The sequence below is a fragment of the Mchenga conophoros genome, linkage group LG4, assembly GCF_057382185.1.
Source record: "Mchenga conophoros isolate Kocher_MC1m ecotype Shallow Benthic linkage group LG4, M_conophoros_male_GT1.1, whole genome shotgun sequence".
NCBI lineage: Eukaryota > Metazoa > Chordata > Actinopteri > Cichliformes > Cichlidae > Mchenga > Mchenga conophoros.
The window spans coordinates 39,661,497-39,688,125 of record NC_140529.1 but is presented as its reverse complement, the minus strand read 5'-3'; the positions used below and the strand labels follow the sequence as shown (position 1 = coordinate 39,688,125).

The window sequence follows — 26,629 nt, the reverse complement described above, 5'->3', positions numbered from 1 at the left end:
TGGCGGTCTGTCACTCAGGGTGAACCTACGACTCTGGTTGCTGAACTGAGACCAGCAGAGTTTGTTTTTAAACTCTGTTTTAATGAATCTGCTTCCTGGATTAGGGCTCAGGTGAGTCACCACAGGTAACATGAACAGGTGTTAGATGGGAACATGATATCACGTTTCATGCTTTGCCTGAGGACATGCGTGCAGCAGAGGGAGATTTTAATTTCAGGCCAAAATGAAGCTAATCACGAGTGTGTGTTTAAATAGACATTAACGCATTTACATGAAAATACAGCTAGATCGTTTCCAGCATTTAAGGACCGTGGACTTACCGGTATGTGCGTTTTTGGTTATTGTTTTGCCACTGTCTTCATGGATTTAACTATATTTTCTATCTGGTAATGCTACTTCTGCAGGCGTGTCCGTTTCAAGTTTTGGAGAACCAAAGTGTGAACTGCACACAGTGGACTGGCAAGGCTATTACATGTTTTGCCGTGACACTGGTTTGTACAGGTGATGATTCTTGTGGTTTTGAGCTGATGTGGACTAATTGCAGCCAGTTTCATATTGAAAGACATCCCATAACATCCATCCATTCGCTTCTGCTTATCCTTTTCAGGGTTGCGGGGGTGCTGGAGCCTATTCCAGCTGTGATAGGGGGCGAGGCAATAAAAGGCTGCATGTAGCTGCTAACTGCGGCTCCAAGCTAAAATTTTAAACTGATTTTGCCGCGATTGTGCATATCTCATAATAGTCAACCTAAAAACCTCACTCTGGCCTACCATGAACTGTTTACATCATCTGTCCATCCAGACAAAGGGCATGGGGGGGTGGAGCCTATCCCAGCTGTACTCCTGTCTGTCACAGGTCTAACAGACAAGCAGGTGTTTGGACTGTGAGAGGAACCCAGAGAACATGCTCGAGCTGGGATACAAACTAGGAACCTCACAACAGTGCTAACCATTGCGCCTGATGTAGTATTCAGAATGGCGTTTTTCTGGTTTGGTTTCATCACTGGGTCTTGCTTAGGGGAGATCGGCAGACGGATTAGTGATCTGGATGCTGTACCTGTCCTTCATGGTGTAGAGTGAGCGGATACAATGCGCTTCCTCTGAAAGGGGGCTGGCCTCCCTTAGAGATCAGGTGAGGAGCTTAGCCTGCTCGAAAGGAGCCAGTTGGGGTGGTTTGGGCATCTGACAAGGATGCCTCCTGGGTGAGGTGTTCCAGGCATGTCCCACTGGGAGAAGTCCCCGGGGAAGACCCAGGACACGCTGGAGACGATATCTTTCTAACCCTGGGAACGACAAGGTGACTGGGGAGAGGGAGGTCTGGACTTCTCTGTTTAGGCGACCCGTCCCCGGATAAGTGGAAGAAGCACATAAATCTGATAAAACTGCTTCCTTTTTATGTTGTTGACAGCGGTTATGAGGCTGGTGTCATGGCGTTTCTCTGCAGTGATGAAAAACTCGTCAGATTCAAGAGAAACTTTATTGGTACAAAGCACTTGAACAGCCAACAGGCAGAGAGACACAAATGTTTTGGCACCTGGTATCAAACGGCATTCTGGGTATTTTTTTTTAATGATGGTGGTGGTGAGGGGTTGGTACAGCACGTCAGCAAAAACACAGAAGAGATATGATTGGTAGAAAGATGACATCAGAGAGAGAGAGGCTCGATGATTGGACACATTTTATGAACAACGCTAATAACACTCTTCCTGTTTCCAGAGTCACATGACTTAATGTTTCACTTTTTCCCACCGTTCTCACACTTCCTGTTTCCTCCAGGAAGTGCTCAAGACAGATGTTAAAATAATGGCGAGTTCAAGCTTCAGATGCTTTTTCATCGACTCAGTGCTCAAAACGAAACTTCTGCACAGCGCAGGCGGACTAAGGATGATCTGATATCCTCGTGTCGGTGTTGTTCCCACATCATCATAATAAATGTTGTTCCAGGTTCAACATTGCAAGTGACCAATCACATTGTTGTGACGTCATACTTTTGCAAGCCAAGCGATTTATTAATTTATGAAATTACAATGTTGCAAGGACAATCTGTATAATGCTTACAGTTCATTAAAAACAGTATCCTGAAATGCAAAGAATTCAAATTGCTGTATTGTCGGACAAAGGCGGTTTCTCACAAGTAGATTATATTTTTAAGGTGTTTTTTTCCGAAGTCGCAAAAGTATGACGTCACAACAATGTGATTGGTCACTTGCAATGTTGAACCTGGAACAACATTTATTATGATGATGTGGGAACAACACCGACACGAGGATATCGTGCGGCGGACTAACTGGGACACGTTCACGGCCGTGCGTCTGTCGCCAAATTCAAAACGAGCTCAAATTTTCTTCAAAGGTCAGATTAAAGAGCGGGCTCCGGGTATGGGGGGGGCGCTGTGGGCATTTACGCATCACAGGTTTGTGGAGTGTGTGTGTGTTTAATCGCATTTAACGCCGTTGGGTCTTTGATCAGGTTTTTAAACGCTGAGCTGATCAGCTTACCACAGGAACTCTTAAGGTTAAACATTTATCTGCTGAAAGTCATATTTATTCATTCATTTGTCACTGCTCAGCTTAAAGTTGATTCGCAGTGGAGATAACAAATATAAGTGAGGCTGATCATGTGAGGCTGATCATGTGACCCTGGGTGAACTCTGGGTGATTTCTGATTCATAAAATCTCTCCAATCCTCGGTAGCTTTGTGTAACATGTATGATGATTTTTTTTTTTCTTCCATTAGGCCGTTTCCTTGGTGACAGCAGGGGGGCAGGGTCTGTAGGCACAGGGTTTGTCCAATCACAGGCCTTGTTTGGCGAGAGAGGCGGACACCTTACGGAAAGAGGAAGTGGTGTGTTAGCATATGTTATGTTTTTACTTTGTGATTTTTTTTTTTTTTTTTTTTTTTTTTTTTCTTCCCCGGACTTCTTACCTCATCGGCCAGGGTGTCGAGGGGTGGAGTTTCAGTTGCATTAAGACTTCCATGGGAGGAAGTGTTGCTAAGATGACAAGGGGAGGAGTCAGCCTGGATGATGATTTCAGCACCGTGGTCGGTTCGAGCTTTGGCGCTCTCTCTGAAGCTCAGCTTCTGAGTCTCGATCTGCAAACACACACGCAGGTGTCACATGACTGGGAATCAGGTCACATGACAAAAATGTGCTGCTCCTGAGCTGGGTGTGTAAAGCGCCAAATAAAAGGACAAAAGAAATTATGCTTCCACTGTAAGCGGACAGAGTTTACAGCAAAGGACAAATTAGGTCACGTGACACCGGTGACCTGCGTGAGCAGGGCCGAAGACGTCTCCATTTACGGAGGAGACAGCAGGTCTTCTGCGTGCAGGACGTTGTTTGAAGTTTCTATGACAGAGGTGTAACAGAGGAGTCGGGAGTGCTGACTCTGCTCCTCCGACCCCCATGAGGAGGTGGATGTTAGTGCGTACCTTCTTCTTCCCTCCTCCCGGCACATGAGTGACGTTCTCCAGAGAGCCGACTTTGGACTGAACGGTCTTAAACTCCACCTTCTCTGACTTGATCTCCACCTTCCCTCCACCTGAGGAGTAGAGCGAAGAGATCAGCCGGTACTACTCGTCTGTGCTACTTTTTATTGATCAGCTCTCCACTTAATCTCGAGATATGTGATTGTGGTGTGGAACGTTACCTGGTTTGTGGTGGATGTTGTCTTTGGAGCCGCACTTTGACGTCACATTACTGAGATCCAGCTTCTTGTTGATGATCTGAACCTACAGACAGACAGGTGAGTGTCAGGTTCTACCTGAGAGTCAGCTCTGCACAGCAGGTGGACGGATGTACGTTACCTTGCCCCCTCCAGGTGAGTGTTTCAGGTTCTCCGTGGACCCAACCTTTGACTTCACATTGCTGAGGTCGGGCATTGGATGAGAGGGGAGGGGGGGCGTCCGTCCACGAGCACAGCCAGGAGACCTGGGGGGGGTTCGGACCACCGCCACCTGCAGAATGGCAGAACCATTTTAACCACCGGTACCAGTTACAGACACTGTCAGAACCAGTCCTTCTGTTATTGGCTCTTAAAATCCTGCTCCTCACATACAAGGTCTTAAATAATCAGGCCCCATCTTATCTTAATGACCTTGTGGTACCATATCATCCTGGCCCCGCCCCTCCCTGAGCCTGGTTCTGCCGGAGGTTTCTTCCTGTTCAAAGGGAGTTTTTCCTTCCCACTGTCGCCAAAGTGCTGCTCATAGGGGGTCATATGATTGTTGGGTTTTTCTCTGTATGTATTATTGTATTGAATTCTATTCTATTCTAAAGTTTGCAGATGACACTGCAGTGATAGGATGCATCGCGCACAGGCAGTCCAAACAGTCGTTACATTAATTGTGAGGTGATGCGCTCATCAGTGAAAATGAAGACCTGCAGTTTTACTTAATGCTGTGTAAATCACACAGAACTACACACATTATGTACGGACAGTGTTGGGAAGGTTACTTTTAAAATGTATTCCACTACAGATTACAGAATACATGCCCCAAAATGTATTTTGTAACGTATTCCGTTACGTTACTCAATGAGAGTAACGTATTCTGAATACTTCGGATTACTTAATATATTATCATGCTTTTACAACTACATGAATGTGATTTATTACTATTACTGAAGTTCCGCGGGTCTGAACCGTAGTAAAGGGACCTCTGGCTAATACGTCAGGTTCCCTGTTGGGCTCGTAGCTGAAAACTAGCTTTACTTTGTTGTCTGGGTCAACTTTGCTTGCGAGAGACAGAGAGAGGCGTTGAAAGGCTGCTCCAACAGAACTTATTGTTTCGGATGAAAACACGAACACAGCGTACAGTCGAGTCTTAATAGCTTACTTACAACTGGGCTTGTCAGGCACTCTTCTTGGCTGCAGTGGTTATTATTATATTTACATGCTTCCAGCTCCCGTTTCTGCTTGACGATAACTCCTGCTTTTCGACTCTCCTTTTTCTCCCTCCTCGCGCTCACAGACACATAACGTGTATGGCAGTCCATTCTCCCTGCAGCACGGACTACACTGCCCATGAGGCTACATTCTTTAGGGCTATGTCTGTAACACTCTACCTTTTAGCTTAGCACAACAACAACAACAAAAAAAGGCGCTCTCTCACCCAGGAAACACAGTCACAAAGAGAGCGCGTCACCCTGTAACCATGGCAACCGTAACGCTGCCGCCTGGAACAACAGAACGTAGCTGTCCAACAAAACCGAAACAGTCCCGACCCGCCACAATATGAAACAGGAAAGTACCGCCGTGTAATCAATTTATTTCAACAAAGTAACTGTACTCTAAATACCACCTTTTTAAACGGTAACTGTAACGGAATACAGTTACTCATATTTTGTATTTTAAATACGTAACGGCGGTACATGTACACCCCAACACTGTGTACGGATCATTTCAGTAACATGCGTGCTCTGGAACAACATAGTGACTGCAGACAGAACGACCCTGCTGAACCAGTAACCCTCTGTCAGAGTATCTATACACTGCTGTACTGCTGGTTTGACTGCAGTAAAGCGTATGAATACTTCAGCACCTATCTCAGGTCAGGGCTCTCAAAATTTCAAAATCCCTGGTAGCCCTTCGGGCAGGGACTCTTCAGTTTTTGGTAGCCAAAAATAAATGTAAGTAGCCCGAATAAAAAAGAGAGCAATTTTTTGATTGATGTTTTGTTTCCTGTTTTGTTTCCTTTACAATATTATACTTTAATGTATAATATTGTAAAGGAAACAAAACAGGAAACAAAACATTAATCAAAAAATTGTTGAAAAACAAATTACAACATTGTATAAAAATTACAATCATCAACTCAAATACTTGGTTCTAATTGAACAGAAATTTCTATGAACTTGTAAGAACTGTGTAGGACATGAATCAGTCTGTGTCAGATCCTGAATTTGAAATTTCCGCTGAAGTCACGGGTAAGAGACAGTGGAACCAAGATCTAGGCCATTTGCTTTTTGAAGTTTGCAAAGACTGCTAAATTTTGCCAGTGGTAGTTCACTCTTTGCAACATAGTACGCTGTTCTAAACAGATTTTCAGGTTTATTTTTAGTATGTTATTTGCAATTGGTGTTTGTTCTGGGAAAGATATTGCAGACTGAGCAATAATGCATTTCTTGCATTTCTCATGGTTCTAATGGGGGCCTTTCTTAAAATGACTGGTCCCAGTAACAAAGGCGCTTGTCGACTCAGAAATCGAGAGAAAACCAACCATACACCCGGCAGAACATTATGTTATTTACACGGGTGCACATAAGTGGTCCGCATGTGCGCATTCGCTGTCAAAATAAAAGACTCGCACCAGATAAGAAGTTGCAACGCGCGTTTGCGTATCTGATTGAGGAATCACTCATCTTTGGAAAAGAGAGTTTATTACAGAGAAATGGCTCTTTCCAAAATAAAAGCTATACTATACGCTTCTTCTGGGCTATATTCTCAGCAGCATATTGTAGCGGGCCAGGGCTGTTCGGGGTTCTGTTTGTACAGTTATGTTTTGTTTATGTTGCCATAGTGACGGGTGACGCCCTCTCGCTGCGACGGTGTGTCCTTCCGGGGTCAGAGGGCGCCCTGTGTGTTGTTGTTGTTGTTGTTGCTGTTGCTGTGCGGTTGCCGCGCTGAGCAGTTAGCTAGCGGCAGTGTTCTTCTGCAGATGTCAATAAACGGCTGTGCTCCCTGGCTAGCTCACGGGAAGCAAGACCAAACGACACCTCCGTCTCCTCGTTGTCTGAGCTCGCCACATTGGTGTCAGAAGTGGGATGATGGTGGCACCCCATGTTCTGACCCGAGTGACTTGGTGCGCCAAAAGAAGGCACCTGGACATTTGCAAAGTGAAAGCAAAAAACAAGCGCAAATTCAAACGCGATTTCAATATGTCACATATTGACAGTGGCTCACCGATGCCAATGACATAATTACCCAGCTACATTTCCGAAAGAATGCAAAAGCATTGACATATATTTTTTCCTTCCTATGATAGCCCGACGGGCAGGGCTGAGATAGATTTTGGTAGCCCGACTGGAAAAATCGCTAGCCCCGGGACGTCGGGCTAGCGATTTTGCGAGCCCTGCAGGTGTTCTCACCTTCTTCACCTCTCTGTTAGGCGTGGACGATCGGCTGGCGGGAGAACGACTTCCTGGACTGCTGACGCCGTCCACGGACTCTGACAGACAGACAGACACGGGTTAGTGGCTCTGATGGGTTAAACTGGTGTGACTGGTTATACTGGGTCAGTGTACCTGTGCTCTTGGCTGAGATCATCTTGGCTGCTCTGGCGCCTCCTGCTGTCCTGGAGGCCTGAAACACAATGTCGGTTACCATGGTGAAAAGGAGCGAGGTCTGAAAGCTGTGAATTTGGGAAAAATCTTCCAGTTCGTGAACATTTCCCATCATCGTGTTGGCCTCGTGCATGGCGCCAGCCTCTGGGAACAGCTGATTATTGATTCCGATCAGTAAGTGTACAGATTTACCTTCATTGATTCTTCAGAAGTTGCCTTCACAGCGGCTTTTTCTGTGGGAGGATTAAAAAAATATCTTAATGTGGACTAATAATCAAAGAACAGCCAGAGTTCGTCGATCGCTGACTCTCTGACTTTGGTAAAAGTTGCTGCTTGTCAGGTTTTTTTCATGTTCATCTTATGTGGAGCAAGAGTCGCTTTCTTCTCCGGCTCCAGTTAACAGCCATCCAATCAGAGTGGAGGGGTGGAGCAAAATAAGTTGGGAGTAGGGTTAGGATTAAAGCTCAGTCAAGTGATCAGTTTCTCGTAACACCTTTAGTTATCGATCAAATGTCAGTAATTATTGTTACCAACCTTCCATCTTCTGCGTTTCATAGGCGGGGCCATCTGTGAGGGGGGCGGAGTCTCCATCCATCTTCACTCCTACTGAGGAGGGGAGGACACAGAGAGGAGAGGTGATGAAGAGGAGTCAGTGAGCATGCTCAGGCATGGTGAATCACCATGATGATGATGATAATGCAGAAATACAATCATAAAAGTCTGAATGTGTCAGCGCAGCTACACCCGAGCCCGCTCTTCCTCCTCCTCCGTGTTAGCTCCGGGCCTAACAGCAGCCTGCGGACTGATACGGTCACCGCAAACCCGCCGCAGCTGCTCCGAGAATCTCCGAGGAGGAGGAGGATGAAGAGGGTGAAGAGAAGGAGGACGGGCGTTGTCCGGCTCTTACCTCCTGCTGCTGCTGCTGCTGCTGTCGGTCCGTCTGCTGCTCCACCCTGCGCCGCTCTAACAGGGAGGGAGGGGGGCGCAGGCTGCTGCATGCCGGGAGGAAGCTGCCGTTACCATGGCAATCCGTTGCATCCAGACGGAGGAGAGAAAGTGTCGCGTTCTCGTCTCAGGTCGCACGCGATGACGGCGATGAAGTTCCGGCTCTCTTTATAGACATTAAACCAGCTTAAATAACGCGATTCTGCTCCACAGAGTGAAATTCTCACAGGTGTGAGAGGGGTCACAGTAATCTGAACCGGAACTGCAGCTGCACACAGGTGAGAATAAAACAACATCACCTGATATGTGATTGCCTGGGACACAGAGACACACAGGCTGTGTCCCAATTAAGAGTCTGCACGCTTGAAGTACGCATTTTAAGTGCGGTTACGTCACCGCCACGCGACGACGGCTGTCCCAATTCTAAGTGTGATTCAAATGCATACTCCAAATGCGCCGTCGATTTCCCCAAATATCAAGCGTGGTCCGGTGCACGCTTCGTGGTCCCATATATCCCGCAATTCATAGCGCGGCGGTGGATGTGGATAATTTTGCCGCAAAATACGGCAAAAGCGAGCGGCCGAAGAGGTTTTTTTTCCCAAACTTTATTGAAATGATAAAGCGAACAGTCAGTCATTCCAGTTCAGTTTGTACAGTAGACATACAAGGCAAATAAGAGTAACAATATACAGTACAATGAAATAAGAAGGATAAATAAATAAAGGATAAAAAAGAAAAAGGGGGGAATGTGACAGACTTCATAACAACTTTGTACTTGAAAGTTGTGACAGCTCATTCGTTAAACATTTCTGAATGAATTTCAATCAATGATAAACCTTTTTTATTGGATGTGTGTGTGTATATATGTATATGTATGTGTGTGTGTATATATGTATATGTATGTGTGTGTGTATATATGTGTGTGTGTGTGTGTGTGTGTGTGTGTGTGTATATATATGTGTGTATATATGTATATGTATGTGTGTGTGTGTGTGTGTGTGTGTGTGTGTGTGTATATATGTGTGTATATATGTGTGTGTATGTATATGTATATATGTGTGTACATACGTACGTACATACATACATACATACACATGTCACACAGTGGAAATTTGTATTTATCTTGTATATTGTTTTTATTCAGATTTTTAGTGTTTATTTATGAGTGTTGTTTTATTTGCATGGTTTTATTCTGTTTCTATTGCATGGTTTTTAGTGTTTTATGTGACATGGTTTTTATCCACTGTGGACTGGCTGCACATGGGACAAATTAGCTGATAGGGACCACCTGCTGAGGCAGGGGTGTGTCCAGAGGTGGCCTATCAGCTGTGTAAAGACCTTTTAAAAACAGGCTAGCTGAGCACTGAAGAGAGAGGCCCCAGACTGGAAGGTTAATGCAAGATGGCCAGTGTGATGCGGCGACCAAGTCCTGACCTCATGGAACGGCAACAGTAAGAGACAACGCGTGTGATTGGCAGCAGGGCAGAGGTTTACCTCTGCCTGCATTTGTGAGTAGGGTCTCTACTGTTGTTTACTGGGTGCAGCTGGATTGGGAGAGGGTCACCATGGCCATGAGCCAGGGCCGCTTCTGGGACCATTGTTCTGGCCCCTATTTGTTATGTTACAGGACACCGACACAAGGGGAGCTGTGGCGGTGGTCGCATCATGGATTCGGGTGCAGAACGCAAGCCGGACTGGGAAGTGATGGGCCAGCGGAAGGACAAGAAGATGGGTGGCTCTTTCTTGTCTGCCGAAGACGGGGCTGGCGTGGACTCTGCTCTAAAGGAGGAATTCCTGGCCTGCTGATGGACCCATAATGAACATGTGGCCTAATTATAGCAGGGGGGGGGGGGGTTTAGTGAATGTAGAAAATGGTAGTTTTACGGGTTTTAGAATTGTTTTTAGTAGAGAGCAAACATTTTATTACGTACATTTTAAGGGTGTTTTTATTTGTGCTCCCTGGCCCAGTAATAAACTGTTTCTGATCAGACCTGCTTACTCTCTGTGCCCGTGGTATCTGACTCGCTTGCTCCCCCTTGTATTTTAAAGAATCTTTCTTTTTAGCGTGACATTCTGGCGCCACCGCTTTAGTGTCCGCCGCGCGTCTCTCTCACACACACACACACACACACACACTGGGTGAATGTGCAGTAGTAGCAGCAAGCAGGTGAATTCTGTACATTAATATGAACAGACATCTGACTATTTTACAGGATGGACAATATAAACATATTTAACCCTTGTGTGGTGTTCGTATTTTTGTTACTCAGCCAGTGTTCATGGGTCTGGTGGACCCGCTAGAGTTTTGGCTTTCCAAATTAACACTATCAAACAATTTTATGTTAAATTACTCAACAGATGTTTACTTCATCCCAATTACAAGCCATATGAACAGCAAACATGGTTAATTTTTTCCCTTTACCTTTGTTAGATCACATTTATGAATTAATGTGCTTCTCGTTTTTCTTTTATATAACATGTTATAAATAAATCAGTTATAATCAAGTGGAGTGAGTGGAAAGACACAACACATTTACACGTGAAAAAATAATTAATTGTTTAATTTTTCTTTTGAAAAAAACTGAACACGGGTCTCACAGACCCGAACACCATACAAGGGTTAAAATGAAAGGAATTGAAATGTACATTGTGCCTTGGTTTAGTGTCTGGAAGAGAGTCCTGTCTCAGTCAATTATAGATGATGTTTTTGATTTGATTTGATTTTTATTGATTAGCATTCAAATATCTCAGTGAAAACAGAACAAAGATCTACCACAAAGCAAGAAAGCATGAGACAAGGCTAATCAAAAGGTATTGGCTGAAGCATTTGCTTATTACGCCAACCCTTTAATAAAAGATATTTTTGCATGCAGCTCCTGTACACAGGGCTCGAAGCAAATAATAAAACAAAGCAAAACAAACAAACAAGAAAAAAAAACTTTCCACCTTAGATAAGTAACTACATCAAAGCAAAAGAATCAAGAGGTTTTTTGTTTTGTTTTTTGCTCTTTTCATTCTTGATTTATATATTTTTCTAATACTCTATTTTTAAACATATTTTTAAACAAGGAAAATGAACTACACCTTTTTAAATCACTGTCATAACTATTCCACAGGTTAAATCCTCTAACAGAAACACATCTCTGCTTTATATTTGTCCTCATCTTGTGTTACAGGAAAAATGATTCTATGTTTCTTTACCTTCTTTTAAATGTACAAAGATGCCTTTTGTCTGCCCTTTGCCTATGGTTAGATTAGTTTAGAATTATCTTTTTAGACTTTCCCAGCAGACTTTCTGGGACATATTGTTTTAGATTGTTTTATCTTCCCTAGCTCTCTGCTGACGAGACTAGCACCATATATGGAGTTGTTTTATTTTATCTGTTTATTATTTGTTATCCTGTTCTCACTGTCTCTGTGCTCTGTGCCTATAAAAATTACCAAGCCACTGTGCATGGGGTGAGTTGTTCTTAGCAGCTCACCCGTGTACACGTTTGATAAAGAAAGTAACTTTGTCTCATTGTGTCTTTATTTCTCCTGGGTCTTTTACAGAGTTTTCCCCCAACATTTCTTGGTCCTTCGGAGCCGGAGCGCCTCCATCGTGTCCCATCTCCGTGACCAGTCCACGTTGTTCGTCTGTCGACAGCCCACACACTAGGTGTGTGATAAAAGTCCAAGAGCGTTTAAATTCGGGTCTTGGCCAACGTCTTAGAAAGCGACCCACGGTGGTGGGACCCGATCGAGGTGGACCAGACCCGGCGACACTGACCAGGTAGATACAGACACACTGACACAATCTTGCGTAAAAGCGCATTTTGAATTCAGGGAATTTAAAAAAGCGGAAGTAGCTCGTCGACTGGTAGCTCTGGGAGCTCGTCGACTGGTAGCTCTGGGAGCTCGTCGACTGGTAGCTTTGGAGCTCTGGGTAGCTCCCCCAGCTGGGTCTAGACTGGGTCTAGGGAGTAAGTAGCTCTGGGAGCTCCCCTTATTATAAGGGTTCCGGTCGCGCGCGCGTCGAAGCTGTGAATGTGAATGTGTGTGTGTGTATTGTTTTAATTAATGGAGCAAGCTGAATTTTCACGGTCCAATAAGAGACTGAGCTGCTCCTACTGTGTTTTTCTTTTACTGCTGTTCACTGACGTGCTGGTGAGTTGAGAGAACGGTCGAGTTCCGTCTCGTAAAGTTCACACCGCTTTTGGAAATAGTCCGAAAGTAGAAGGGCGTGTGAGCAACCACTCTCGTCTCTAATACCAGCGAAGGTGATAGCAGCTGTATCGTGTGTATATATTACTTAATAAACAAAAATAAGTAAATACATAAATAAGATGGGTAATCAAGCAAGTGAAATTAAAACTCATTCCTGCTGACGAGCAGTGGTGAGAAAAGAAAAGTCCAGACGCCGGACAAAAACAGAGAGAGATTTAAGAAAACAAAATATAAACAGTCAGAAGAACAGAACTCAACTGCCAGTTTAGTAAAACCAGAAGACGAGACACTGTGCAGTGTCCACAATCCTTTTAGTAAACCATCACTCATTCCTGCAGCCGCATGTGCAGCAACACCCATATCAGGAAGAACATAATAATCCCTTATTAAGTGAAAATAGAGATCAAAGTAGTTTGAGGCAGTTTAAAAGGGTTGAAAACAGACCCCACTGAGTTGATATAAATATAAAAAGTACGAAATAAAGATAAACAAAGGGAAAATTACAGTAGAAATTATCTTTAGAGTATTTGAAATTAATAATAGCAAGGATAACAACCTGTAAAGTGATATTATCAATGAAACACAGTTGGCATGATGACCATGCCCACAATGTATAAAATGAATATAAAGCAAATAATTCACACGAAAATATTTTAATAACATAAATAAAGTATATTAAGGCTGTGTCATTGTTCAGCCAAGGACAGTGTGTGAAAAGGTAACTGTCTCCACCCTGGGAAAAGGATGATTCTGCAGGTCATCTGAAGCCCTTGATGGATACAAAATAAAATATAAATAATATATTATAATAGAACTGCCTGGTCCGCCATGCAACAGAGAGAACAAATGTGACCGCAGATTGGATGAATTCTAAATTATCTGTTTGCTGAATAAGATGATCCTAACTATCAAATTGGCTCAGGAGTAGTATAGTGGTACAAACTGATAAAATATTATAATATGCTATTGCTGTCATATAAGACAAAGAGGATAATATTAACAATGACATAATATTAATATGAAGAGGCACCTTAATCGGTTATGATGTGAGGTGGATAACTGTTAAGCAGTAGTCTGCATCAAGCTTAAGGTTTGCTAAAACTCAGTGTAATGACATGTGAGATGAAGACAATACAGAGAATAACTAAACTAATGAAGTGCATAGAGGCACTTGACCAGCTTGAAACCTATCATCCTAGAATGACACATTGCTGAGATATAGAGCACACCTATAATAACAACCAATAAGCAAAACCCTGTAGACAACAGCTAAAACTACAGGATTGAGAAGCTGAATTAAATATGTAGACACTGCTAAGCTGATGAGCATGTTCCACATTTTCTTTTCTTTTTCTTTTTTGTTTCTTTTAGAGCAGAAGCTGCTGTAACACACCCAAAGAAAGACTCTAGGTCTGACCAACCGTCTCAGTCGTGGGCAAAAAGATGACAGTCAATAAAATTCTAAAAGATAATTTATTGACGAAAAATATATCAAGAGATAAAAGATAAAACAGTCCAGTGTCCCACTTAAGAATTGTATAAAAACACACAGTCCCAAGGCCAGAGCCAGCTATGCCACACGGCCAAGTTGCACCCCACATGTTGCCTTTAACAGGGTTAGAAGTTGTCCTTGGAGACCCACCACCCTGCAAGCATATAGTCAGTGGTCACTCAAGCCTCTGCAACCCTGCTGCCTTTAGGCTGTGGCATATAATAGGCCCTGGACTGCACAGAGAGACAAAACGACACACTTAATATAAAATTCATAGCGCAAAACCAATCCATCCCAATCATATCTGATTTCATCACATTACATACCTGCACAGAGAGACAAAACAAAACAGCAGTGGTTGTAGTGTGGGCTATAAGTAGACCAGTGTATCAGTGCAATCAAGTACACCTGCCTCTAATTAGTCCAACCTCATTCCAGCCATTGGCTCACCAAAAATGTGACACACACAAAACCACTCCCAACCCAGTGCAACTTCACACAATAATATGGAGCTGAATTAACACAGGCACATTAGTCTACCATGTTACAAGCTGCATGCTATTAAAAGCCAACATATGCAGACTTCTGCCTTGTTCGGGTGGCAGCATTTTTCTTTTTTCTTTTGTGTCCTGACACGTTTATGTTTTTTGTTTTTGTTTGATTATTTTGTTGGTTTTGGAAACGAATTTAAACGAACTTGTGACAATACTTGAGAATCACAGTGACACATAGTGATTAGGCATATGATTGAAAAATGCCTCAGTTTAGAGCTGTGAGCTATGAGCTGTGAGCAATGCAAAGTTAATATATATATATATATATATATATATATATATATATATATATATATATATATATGTATATGTATATGTATATATGTATATGTATATGTATATATGTATATGTATATGTATATATGTATATGTATATATGTATATATGTATATGTATATGTATATATATATATATATATATATGTATATGTATATGTATATGTATATATATATGTATATGTATAAATGGGAAACAACCCTAACTTGAAAGTTTGAAATGTGTGAGATCCATGAATTGTTTGAAGAACTAGAAATTACCTAAAAATGCCTTAAGTGAAAATGTAGAGTTGCATCTATTCTCCCAAACAAAACAAAAAAAAAAAAAAAAAAAAAAAAAAAAGGAGAAGAAGCATTCTGTAACTTAAAAATAAGGCTGATGTGTTGACAACAGACTAAAACACTAATCCGCAGGTGGCTATCAGGAACAGAGAGGCGAACAAAGTCACAAACACCAAGGCCGCAGACAGCCACGCAGAAACAGCAGATAACATAGAGACAACGCCTGCTAGAACCGTGGAGAGGAAGGTCACTTCCCACGAGATTGTAGGAGTAGAGGACAAATTAGTTGTAAAGTCAGCTTCAGGCCACACAACTGTACAACAATTAACTGCCCTTTTAGAACTAGTACACACAGTAAGTGGCCGCAGGTGCTTTATTAAATGCATATATGACCCGTCGTGTCCAGTAAATTTGCTAGGTAGAGACGCTCTGACAAAACTTAAGATAGCAGTCATGCCATTCTTTTCTGGTATTACACCTGAGTGCCAGAAACCGACCGAGTATCACAACATTCTGAGATTTAAACAAACTCCAGGCCCAGATCCACCTTATGATCAGCAAGTGTGGAAGCTAGGAGAACAGCATTTGACCTTACAGCACAGGCCGAAATTGTGTAGGTTACGCAGTAACCACAGATAGTAAAATAATAGAAGCAAAACCACTTTCTTCTTCATGTCCTGCACAGAGCGCTGAGCTGATAGCTGTGATACGCGAAAGCTAAATACACAAAGACAAACTAATAAACATACATACAGACAGCCAGTATGTTTTCTCTGCTGTGCATCATTTTGCAAAAAATTTGGCATAACAGAGGAATGATTACACCAACTGACAAACCAGCATGCCAACCTCTTACAACGCCTACTGACTCTTTCATTACTACAGGCAACAATTTTGCTGACAGAGCAGCAAAATAGGCGGCACAACAGGCAAACATCACATTGATGGCAGTAAACACACATCAGATTCCACTGGATGTGTTGAAAAATGAACAAAAAGCAGCAAGCACAGCAGAGCAGGCAAAATGGCTAAAACACGGTGCAGTTCTGACAAACGATTTAATGATGTGTTATGGCAAGCCAGTGTTGCCAAAATCGCTCCACGAGATGGCGGCATTAGTGACTCATGGCTGTACGCATTTGTCAACGGGGGGACTGACCAGTATTGTCAACTCTCATTTCTACACTGTAAATTCTACACTGTAAATTTTGAAACCTCAGCAAAACAATTTGTCAGAACGTGCATGACGTGTCAAAAATATAATGCTCAGGGAAACCTGAGACCACACAATTCATATGGATTTTATTGAACTAAGCGAATGTCAAGGGTCAAAATACGCCCTAGTGGTTATAGACGTGTTCTCAAAGTGGCCGGAAATCTATCCAGTGAAAAAGGCAGATGCAATTTCAGTAGCAAAGTGCCTGTGCAATCACTTCATACCCACATATGGCATCCCAGCTTTGATACGATCAGACAACGGCACTCATTTTGTAAATGATGTCATCACTAAGGTCTCTGAAGCACTCGGTTTCAGCATAAAACACCACTGTGCTTATCACCCTCAGAGCGCAGGCCTTGTAGAGAGAACTAACGGCACTATAAAACAAAGGCTCAGGAAATGCATGGCAGAAACAGGAAGGCCGTGGCCTGAATGTTTGGGTTTAGTGAAAATGTGGATGCGCTTAACACAAGGCTCCCATAAACTAACTCCATTTGAAATCATTCATGGCAGGCCGTTTCCACTGCCCATTACCAGTCAACCAATAGACAAAGCAATCAGAGAAAACACATTAGCAGAATGGATGTCTAAGCTGTTAGAAAACAAAGAGATCATTGTACATAATCAACAACCTGATGATGTTTCTCCAGTGTCTTGCAGACTAAAGCCCGGTGACTGGGTTCTGATCAAGGTGCTCCAAAGGAAAAACTGGAGCACACCCAGGTGGGTGTTAAAGAAATCTGTTCCCCTTAAGTCATATTGACTCTCTCTGACTTTGAACAGCTTCTGAGTACTGCGGCAAAGCAAGTTATTTTGTGCTTTATACATTATCTGTGCCATTTTATATTCAACTAAATCATAAAATTTCAGGGTATTCAGATTAATAAACAAAATGTTAGTTGGTTCTATATAGTTTGATTGGTTTATAATTCTTATAGCTCTTTTTTGTAACTTGAAAATATGAAGAGTGTTCGTTTTATATGCATTACCCCATATCTCCAGACAGTAAGTCATATATGGAAGCAACAGAGTACAATAAAGTGTGTATAATGATTTTTTGTTCAGGACATGCTTTGTTTTGTAGAGAATAGCAATGGTTTTTGACATTTTTGTTTTCACATGGTTTATATGAGACTTCCAACTCAGCTTATCATCGATTATCACTCCAAGAAATTTATTTACGTACACTCTTTCAATTTCAATTCCATTAACCCTTATTTTAGATACATTTTTCATTTGTCTAGTGCCAAAAATAATCAATTTTGTTTTCTTTATATTTAATGATAACTTATTTACATCAAACCAGTTTTTTAATATATTTAACTCCTTTTCCGCTGTAGTCAGAAGCTGTTCTAGGTTTTTACCTGAGCAGTACAGAGTGGTGTCATCAGCAAACAATACACATTTTAACAGTTTGGAAACACTACATATACCATTTATATATAATATGAATAATTTAGGGCCCAGCACAGAGCCCTGAGGAACACCACAAGTTACCTTCAACTGCTTAGATTTTACATTATTGAATTCGACATATTGATATCTTTCATCCAGGTAACTTTTCATCCACTTGTATGCTATCCCTCTTATGCCATATCTCTCTAGTTTATTCATTAATATAGAATGATCAATTGTATCAAACGCCTTTTTTAAGTCTATAAAAACACCAACAGTATATTCCTTATTATCTATAGCATTAGATATCCCTTCAACAAGTTCCATCACTGCCATCGAAGTGGACCTTTTCACTCTAAAGCCATATTGGTTATCACTTAGGAGATTATGCTTCTCAATATATTTATCAAGTCTATTAACAAATAACTTCTCTAAAATTTTTGAGAACTGTGGGAGCAGTGATATTGGCCTATAATTGGTAAACTGACATCTCTCTCCGTTTTTATGGATTGGAATAACTTTTGCTATTTTCATTTGTGAGGGAAACACACCAGTTTGAAAGGACAGATTACAAATGTATGCGAAAGGTTGCACTATATATTCTATAATACTTTTAACTAATATCATGTCAATACCAAAACAGTCAGTGGACTTTTTATTTTTAAATGTCTTCACAATGTTAATTATTTCTCTATGAGTTGCAGCACCAATAAACATGGAGGACACATTCTGAGTAATATGTTTATTTAGGTTGTTATTATTTCTTGACTCTGGAATTTCTTTTGCTAAATTAAAGCCAACATTTACAAAGAAATCATTAAATTCATTTGCAATGTCTTTAGTTTTATCAAGCACAATATCTTTATCTTTTTTAAAATAATCTGGATAATTCTTATTTTTTGAGCCCTTTTTGATTAGACTGTTTAATATCCTCCATGTTTCTTGTGTGTTACTTCTACTTTGCTCCAATAATTTGTGGTAATATTCTTTCTTACTTGTTCTTATAATATTTACTAATCTATTTTTATATAACTTGTACTTTATTTCAGCATCTTTTGTCCTCTGTTTTATGAATCTCTTATATAGATTATTTTTCTTTTTACATGCATCTTCTATCCCCTTTGTGATCCATGGCTTATTGGATCTGTGATGCTTTCTAGTGATTTTCATTAAAGGACAATGTTTTTCATATAGTGAAATTACTGTTGATAAGAATGCATCATATGCACTATTTGAATCTTCATTTGCAAAAACCTCATTCCAATTGTGTTCCTTTAAGTCCACCTGGAGGGCAGCAATGGCTCTTGTTGCTCTATGTCGTATCATATCAAATATTTGATTCTTTTGTTTAGTTTTAATCCCAAAATAATTTTGAAAAATTGCAAAAACAGGAAGATGATCGCTTATATCAGTTATAAGAAGTCCACCTACTATTTCATGGTCAATTTTATTTGTGAATATATTATCTATCAATGTAGCTGTATCAGTTGTTATTCTACTTGGTTTTATAATTACAGGGGAAAGGGAGTTACTATACATTGTATTGATGAAATCTGTTGTTTTCTGATGTCCATTTGGGTTTAGCAAATCTATATTAAAATCACCACAAATTATTTGCACTTTTTTATCATTTAGGTTGCTAAACATAGCAGCAAGTTTTTCATTGAATATCTCAAGGCATGAACCTGGTGTCCTATAGATGCAACTTATAATTATATTGTTAGCTTTTTCAACATGGATTTCAATAGTGACACATTCCAATATGTTATCTATGGTGCTTGACATACATTCAATCAGACTACATTTCAAAACTTTATCTACATATAAAGCAACACCACCTCCTTTTTTATTCACCCTGTTCATTGTAAATAATTCATATCCTTCCAGTCCCATTTCACTAACTTTCTCATTATCGAGCCATGTTTCTGATATTGCAATTATATTAAACTTTTTTAACTTACTTAAACATTCTGTAATTTTAGAAAATTTTTATACAGGCTTCTACTATTGAAATGTATGACCGACAATGCATTTGCCATTTTAATATTCACATTGAATTGGTCATCTGTATAGAATAGAATAGAATAGAATAGAATAGAATAGAATTCAACTTTATTGTCATTGCACATGCACAGGTACAGGGCAACGAAATGCAGTTTGCATCCATCCAGAAGTGCTTTAGTGATATAGATATATTACAATATATATTAGCAATAATATAGATATGTGAGTATATTACAGAAATGGGTCTATTATGGTATGTTATAATGTACACGGTATGAAGTATGTTGTGAATATTCTCTAACTATAAGTATGTACAGGCTGTAGTGAGTACAGCTATGTACAGGATATGAACAGGATATAAATATGAAAAACTATACAGAATATGAAATAAATAACTTTACAGAATCTGGGATATACAGCTATACAGAAATGGGAACTATGCAAGTTGTAAACAGTTGTAGGATTAAAGATTATTGAATGTACAGAATGATTATTTACACAGAGCTATACAGTAGTGCAGTTAAGATAAGTGAGGGTGTAGATAGTTTCTACAGAGGCTATATAAAGTGCTAGTGGTTGTGAGTGGTGGTTCACTCCATGTTATTATTGTGTTTGAGGGTACAGTTGTCCATTGTGGGTGTGTGTATGTTCAGTCCATGAGTTTAACGTGGGTCAGATGTCAGGAGGCAGAGTTCAGGAGTCTGACAGCTGTGGGGAAGAAGCTGTTCCGGTACCTGGTGGTCTTAGTCCGGAGGCTCCTGTAGCGCCTCCCAGAGGGCAGGAGGGTGAAGAGTCCATGTGATGGGTGACTGGGGTCTTTGATGATTTTCCCAGCCCTTTTCAGACACCGCTTCCTGTAGATGTCTTTTATGGCAGGAAGTGGTGCTCCGGCGATGCGCTGGGCAGTTTTCACGACCCTCTGCAACGCCTTCCGGTCCGAGGCAGAGCAGTTCCCGTACCAGACTGTTATACAGTTGGTCAGGATGCTCTCGATGGTGCAGCGATAGAAGTTCACCAGGATGTCTGAGGACAGGTGGTTCTTCCTCAGAGTCCTCAAGAAGAAGAGGCGCTGGTGAGCCTTCTTGACCAGCTTCTTGACCAGCACTTAGTGATGATGGGGGTGAGTGCTACTGGGCGGTAATCATTGAGGCAAGATGGGTTGGAGTTTTTGGGTATCGGGACGATGGAGGTGGATTTGAAGCAGGCCGGTACCACAGCGTGGGCCAAGGACAGATTGAATATGTCTGTGAGCACTCCTGCAAGCTCCCCAGAACACGCTCTGAGAACACGCCCGGGGATGCCATCAGGGCCTGCAGCCTTGTGGACATTGATCCTGCTCAGCACCGCTCCTACATCGGTGGGGGAGAGAGTCATAGGTTGGTGGTCTGGCGTCATGTCTGCTTTGGTTGTGGTTGTGGGGTTCCCTCGCTCAAAACGAGCATAAAAGTTGTTGAGCTCGTTGAGGAAGGAGACATCAGAGGATGCGGGGGAGGGTTTGGTGGTCCTGTAGTCTGTGATGGTCTGGAGTCCTTGCCACATGCGTCGGGGGTTGGAGTTGGAGAAGTGTTCTTCTACCTTCTTTTTGTAATGGTGTTTGGCTTTTTTGATGCCCTTCTTTAGATTAGCCCTGGCTGTACTGTAGGCGTGTGCATCTCCTGACCTAAAGGCAGTGTTGCGGGCCTTCAGGAGGAGACGAACATCCCGGTTCATCCAAGGCTTCTGGTTGGGGTACATGGTGATCCGTTTCTGGGTGGTGACACTGTCTGTGGTTTTGGAGATGTAATCCAGTACAGATGAGGCGTACTGGTCCAGGTCTGTGTGGGTGAACATATTCCAGTCTGTGTTTTTAAATCTGTCCTGGAGCACTGCGTCTGTCCCCTCTGGCCACACTTTAATTGTCCTCACAGCAGGTTTCACACGTTGGATGAGTGGTGAATACCGAGGTGTGAGGCAACAGGGAGAGATGGTCCGATTGTCCAATGTGGGGGAGGGGTGTGGCTTTGTAGGCTCCAGCCAGGTTGGAATACACATGGTCTAAAGTCTTGTCTCCTCTGGTGTGGCAGGAGACATGTTGGTGGAATCTGGGGAGGACTGTCTTTAAGTTGGTGTGGTTGAAGTCGCCAGCAACAATAAAAGCAGCCTCGGGGTGTTTATTCTGGTGTTTGTTAATGGCTGCAGAAAGTTCTTTCATGGCCAACCTAGCATTAGCGTCGGGGGGTATATACACGGCAGTGAGTATGATCGAAGTGAATTCTCTGGGGAGATAATAAGGTCTGCATTTGACCATTAAAAACTCCGCATTAGGTGAGCAGTGACTCTCAGTAGTAGTGGAGTTCATGCACCAAGCATTGTTAATATAAATGCACAAACCTCCACCTCTGGTCTTGCCGGAGTCATCTGCTAGCCTGTCGGCTCGGTGTGTGTGGCGTCCTGCTAACTCGATAGCATTGTCCGGGCAGCTGTTGTTCAGCCATGTTTCGGTGAAAAACATGACATTTGAGTCCATAATCCGTCTGTTGTTAGTGATGGAGAGCCGTATCTCATCCATTTTGTTTGCCAGAGAACGGACATTGGCGAGAAAAATACTGGGTAAAGGCAGCCGGTGTGGTGTTAGCTTTAGCTTAGCCCACATTAAGGGGACGGCTGTGGAGCGTGTGAGCAGCTTCAAGTTCCTGGGAGTCCACATCTCCGAGGATCTCACCTGGACGACCACCTTCTTAACGCCCGTATAGTACTCACAAGTATTATTGGTGTTATTGTAGAAGTGGGTATCTGGGTCAATGTTACTTTCAGGGTCATGCATGTTGTGCTCTGCATAGTTAAACGTTTTGAAGTTCGTTTTCTCAGAGTGTGGCAAATTAACCACCTTGACAGTCCTTTTCATAATCAAATTCTTTCTCTTCAATATCTCTGAATGGAAACCTATAATCTGTGTCCAAACTTGTCATTTATGTGTTTTTGTTTTTGTTGTTGTTGTTTCCATTGTTTTTGAGCCGTAAGGCCAGAAACACTTTCCATACCCATTGTTCATTATCCAATCGTCACTTTTCCAATAGATTCCATAGCAGATTCCTGATTATTTATATTGCTCTAAGTCTTTGAGTTCTCTTATCATCACAACTTTCGCTTCTTTGGGATTGCCATTTAGTCTTATCATTACGTTGCAGTTCATCGTCCATGTCGCTTGTATCTTATTTTGTTTTCTCAGGCTGCGTGCCTGTCTTGCAATTTCAGCAGTCTTTTTCGTTAAATGTTCATTTAAATACACACCAGTCCCTTTTAGCTTCTTACCCTGTTTCAGTAACTCAATCTTTGTTTTGCGACTCACAAACCGAAGAATGATTAATGGATTTGTTTTACTGTCTTTTCTGGGGAGCGTGTGGCATGCTGCAATATGATGTCTCTGCTTACATTCTTCGTTTGAAGGAATTTTATCACTTGCTGTTCAAGCGTTTGCAGCTCCTCTACCGGGGCATCTTCACCGTCTTTACCTCCACCAGCTGTTACTCTGGCGTAGGTTTGGTGTTGCGTCTCCAGTCCACTTATGACTAAATCATCCATTCTTGTGTATTGTTCAAGGTCCTCGATTCGCCATTCCAAGTCGTCTATTTTCTTGTCCTTGTCCTTTATGAGGTTTTTTAGTTGTTTTATTTCATCCATTAGGTCATGTAGCATACCTTGTTGTTTAGCCACTTTGCTCAGTTCATCAGACATGAAATTAAGCGATTTCCTAATCTCCTCCAACTCCTCTTCAACTGCTGGGTTTGCTTTTTTAGGCGGCATTTTGAAAATGATGAGATTGGTATTTCCTTGTGATGGCCCGTTGAAATCACTGTTGATTTACTTCTTGGTGCCTTGCTAGAGGAGCCTGGGCCCAGTGGCTGCTGGAGGATCCTGGGCCTGGTGGAGCAGGAGGATCCTGGGCCTAGTGGCTGCTGGAAGAGCCTGGGCCTAGTGTTACTCCTTGTTACTCCTTGTCAATAATTAATTAATTACATGTGTCATAACTATTTATTTAATTAATTAATTCCAATTTTAATTAATTATTGACACATTTAATTAATTATTTAATGGTGTATTTAATTAATTCATTATGGCAGTCCTGGCGTTCCATAGTCCACTCGCCGTGGTGGCTTGTGTGTCAACTTGTGTGTGTCACGTATTTTTACCTGGCCAGGGATTGCAGGTGGAAATCATTGTATAAACGGCCTATTTTCCATTTGTTCATGAAGGAAATAAACAGAGATCAGTTTGCTGATCTGTCCATGTTTCTGATTGGTCACATGATGTAAACTCCGCCCCTTTCACAGCAAGTTAAGCTTGGGTTAATTTATTAAACTGCATGCACAAACACACGTACACACACGTGCACACACACACACACTCCTGGATCTGCTGCTGTGTGTCTTCAGCAGTGTCTCTGTGGCGGAGCACTCACACCAAACATCAAGCAGACGTTCTTGTGGCTATAAAGACTCCATCTGATGCAAAATAAAACCTGCTGATAATCCAGCTTTACTTTCCTGCCACTGGTGGAAATGGTACAAATCCTTAATCCACTTGCCCGAAGATTTAATCTGAATAAATGTTCACCAGAGGAAGTAGAGCAGGAAGCTGACGTCCAGGCAGTAAAGAGTGAGTACTGGGTCAGGGTTATCAGACAGTCTAAGTTAGGGTTAGGTTTCTCACCACACACCTCTGAATCTGTGATGATCAGTGTGCGTGTGTGTGAAGAGCAGAAAGCTGGTGATCAGTAATACATACAGTAATAGCTGATAAATAAAACACTGATCAATAAACCACTAAACCGATTATAAAATGCAGTCTGGCTGCTCAGTAGGGATGGGTATCGAAACCCGGTTCTTGTTGAGAACCGGTTCCCCCTGTTTCAGTTCCTTGGAATTGTTTGCCATTTTTGCAAACGATTCCCTTATTGATTCCAGTCGCCCCGAATGACGTCACCACGTTGCGGAGCGTCATTTACCTGGCAGGAAACACGGCAGCTTAAACGCTCAAAAGTTTGATTATACTTTACGAGAACGGATGACAACAGGGCAACTTGCAATATTTGCAAAGTAGATATTTCATTTAAGGGATGAAACACTACGAATATGCAAAAGCATTTGCTCACAAAACACACGATGACCTTAAATGAATGTCGTGTTTTTAATTCCGCTCCGGACTCGTGAATCTCAACCCAGCAGCAGCGGTAACGTTTGCACGTCCTCTCCCGTTAATGCGGCAGGTAAATAATCAACTAACAGTGCATATTATGTTAGCGCGATCTGCCTTATTACAAAACCTGCCATTACTGTGCATTTAGTGACCATGATGAGAGAGACAGAGTCTGGCTCAGATGCTGGCAGCTCTCGCTGCAGTCTAGCGGCAGCGTCTCCTTTCAGGCCAGGATAGACGAATGTCACCGAGCAGTGACTCAGTTTGTGGTCAAAGGCTTGCAGCCGTTTGCCACAGCAGATGATTTTCAGTAAGTGAATGTGTTTAATTGTAGGCAGGGACATTACTGGATATTCTTGTGTAATTGCTACAGAATAATTTATGTTACACTTTGTTATTGCTACAGAAGAATATTTATTTTATTATTTTACATTTACAATTTTTTTCCTGGGGACCCTGTGACACCCCATTGAAGAGCCGTAGGCTGGATCTAAGATCTCACTGTTGGGTTTGTAAGGCCATGTTACTCCTAAATTTCTATCTTGTTCAAAGAGAAGATATAAAACAAAGTTCTAAGCTAGTTGACCTTAGTGTTCTCCTTTTTTAAAAAGAATCGATAAAGAATCGAATCGTTAAACAGAATCGAAAATGGAATCGGAATCGTGAAAATCTTATCAATACCCATCCCTACTGCTCAGTGCAACATATGAAGCAGCTGATTGGTTGAGTCCAGAGACAGAGAGTCTAGTGAGGGTGAAGAGAGGCGGCCCCCCCCCCCCCCCCCCCCTCTAACTGTCTGGTCCTCATGAATCATAAGAGCTCAGATTGGCCAACGAGAATCACATCTCAGACCGCCATTGGGTGAGTTCAGGTCTGTCAGAGGTTTGAGGACTGTTTGATGCTGTGGAAGGACACTCTGCTCGGTGAGGTGGGCAGTGACGTGGCACGTATGACACGGCTCCGGATGGAGTGACGGTCCTGCCAACGAATCCAACGCTTCCTGACCGCGGAGCGCACCTAGATATGTAAACGGGTAAACAGAGACATCAGAACGGTCATGTAAATACGATTCATACATGATGTGAAACCAAGAGGAATCCTGATTAACATGACAAACCTCGCTATTCAGGAAGCAGTAAAACACAGAGACGAAAAAGCCCTGCAGGGACACAGAGAGTCGACAAGTTAGCCAACAGCGACTGATGGGCGGAGGAGCTACAAGAGTCCAGCCTAGAAGTGACATCATCAAAGGATGTGTCCATCAACGTTCTGGCTAATAGCTAAGCTAAAGGTTTATGATTCTTTTTAGATCAGTCTGTGTAAACTGAGCTAAGAAAGCTCGGCCAATTTAGTCTTGGACTGAGACCAGCATAGTAAACTGGATTTAGTAAGCTGAACCTGGTCTGACAGCAACAGCTCATGTATTAGTGCTCAGTGACCACACCGAGGCTCTCTGATAATCGATTAAACTGTGTTAGGCTCCCTCTGGTGTGGGTGGCAGTCTGAACCTGGAAGGACTCAAGGATGGAGTTGAAGTAGATGAAGACGATCCGAGCGACCTCGTCCTCTCCTCCGGGGTTCACAAAGAAAAGCATGTAGGTGATTCCTAACAGAGGCAGCAGCACCAGCGTCGCCTTCACCGCCTTCCTGCAGCACCAGAGAAGCACATTAACCCACACAGGCATTCTTTACCTTCAGCAAACAGGCTCATGCAGCAAGAGGGGAAAATAAGCTGGTTTATGTGAGGAGCTGCATAAACATCAGTGAAGACAGACCGTAAAGACACGGCCAGTGTGAGTGT

General features: G+C 42.3%; 2 protein-coding genes across 3 annotated transcripts in view; both read right to left on the bottom strand.

Moving 5' to 3' along the window:
• Positions 1–1,457: 1,457 nt before the first annotated feature.
• Positions 1,458–9,170, bottom strand: maptb (microtubule-associated protein tau b). Of its 2 annotated transcripts, none has more exons than XM_085272417.1 (10): positions 8,189–9,170; positions 7,816–7,887; positions 7,474–7,514; positions 7,243–7,300; positions 7,087–7,166; positions 3,807–3,956; positions 3,650–3,731; positions 3,432–3,541; positions 2,925–3,092; positions 1,458–2,824 (listed from the first exon to the last, which is right to left on the bottom strand). In XM_085272417.1, the coding sequence occupies exons 1-10, from the start codon at positions 8,277–8,279 to the stop codon at positions 2,792–2,794; spliced, it is 885 nt and encodes a 294-aa protein (XP_085128543.1). In that variant the 5' UTR covers positions 8,280–9,170; the 3' UTR covers positions 1,458–2,791. The 2 variants fall into 2 exon arrangements, with proteins under 2 accessions (XP_085128543.1, XP_085128544.1); XM_085272418.1 differs by having other exon boundaries at positions 7,816–7,884; positions 8,189–9,169.
• Positions 9,171–25,618: 16,448 nt separating this feature from the next.
• The window catches only part of crhr1 (corticotropin releasing hormone receptor 1), a 28,388-nt gene continuing 27,377 nt past the window's right edge, over positions 25,619–26,629 (bottom strand). Inside the window, exons 12-14 of the mRNA XM_085272416.1 lie at positions 26,337–26,475; positions 25,946–25,987; positions 25,619–25,845 (exon numbers count right to left, since the gene is read on the bottom strand). Of these exons, the coding sequence (XP_085128542.1) occupies positions 25,705–25,845; positions 25,946–25,987; positions 26,337–26,475 (322 nt within the window). The 3' untranslated portion in view covers positions 25,619–25,704. The remainder of the gene's footprint in view (positions 25,846–25,945; positions 25,988–26,336; positions 26,476–26,629) is intronic.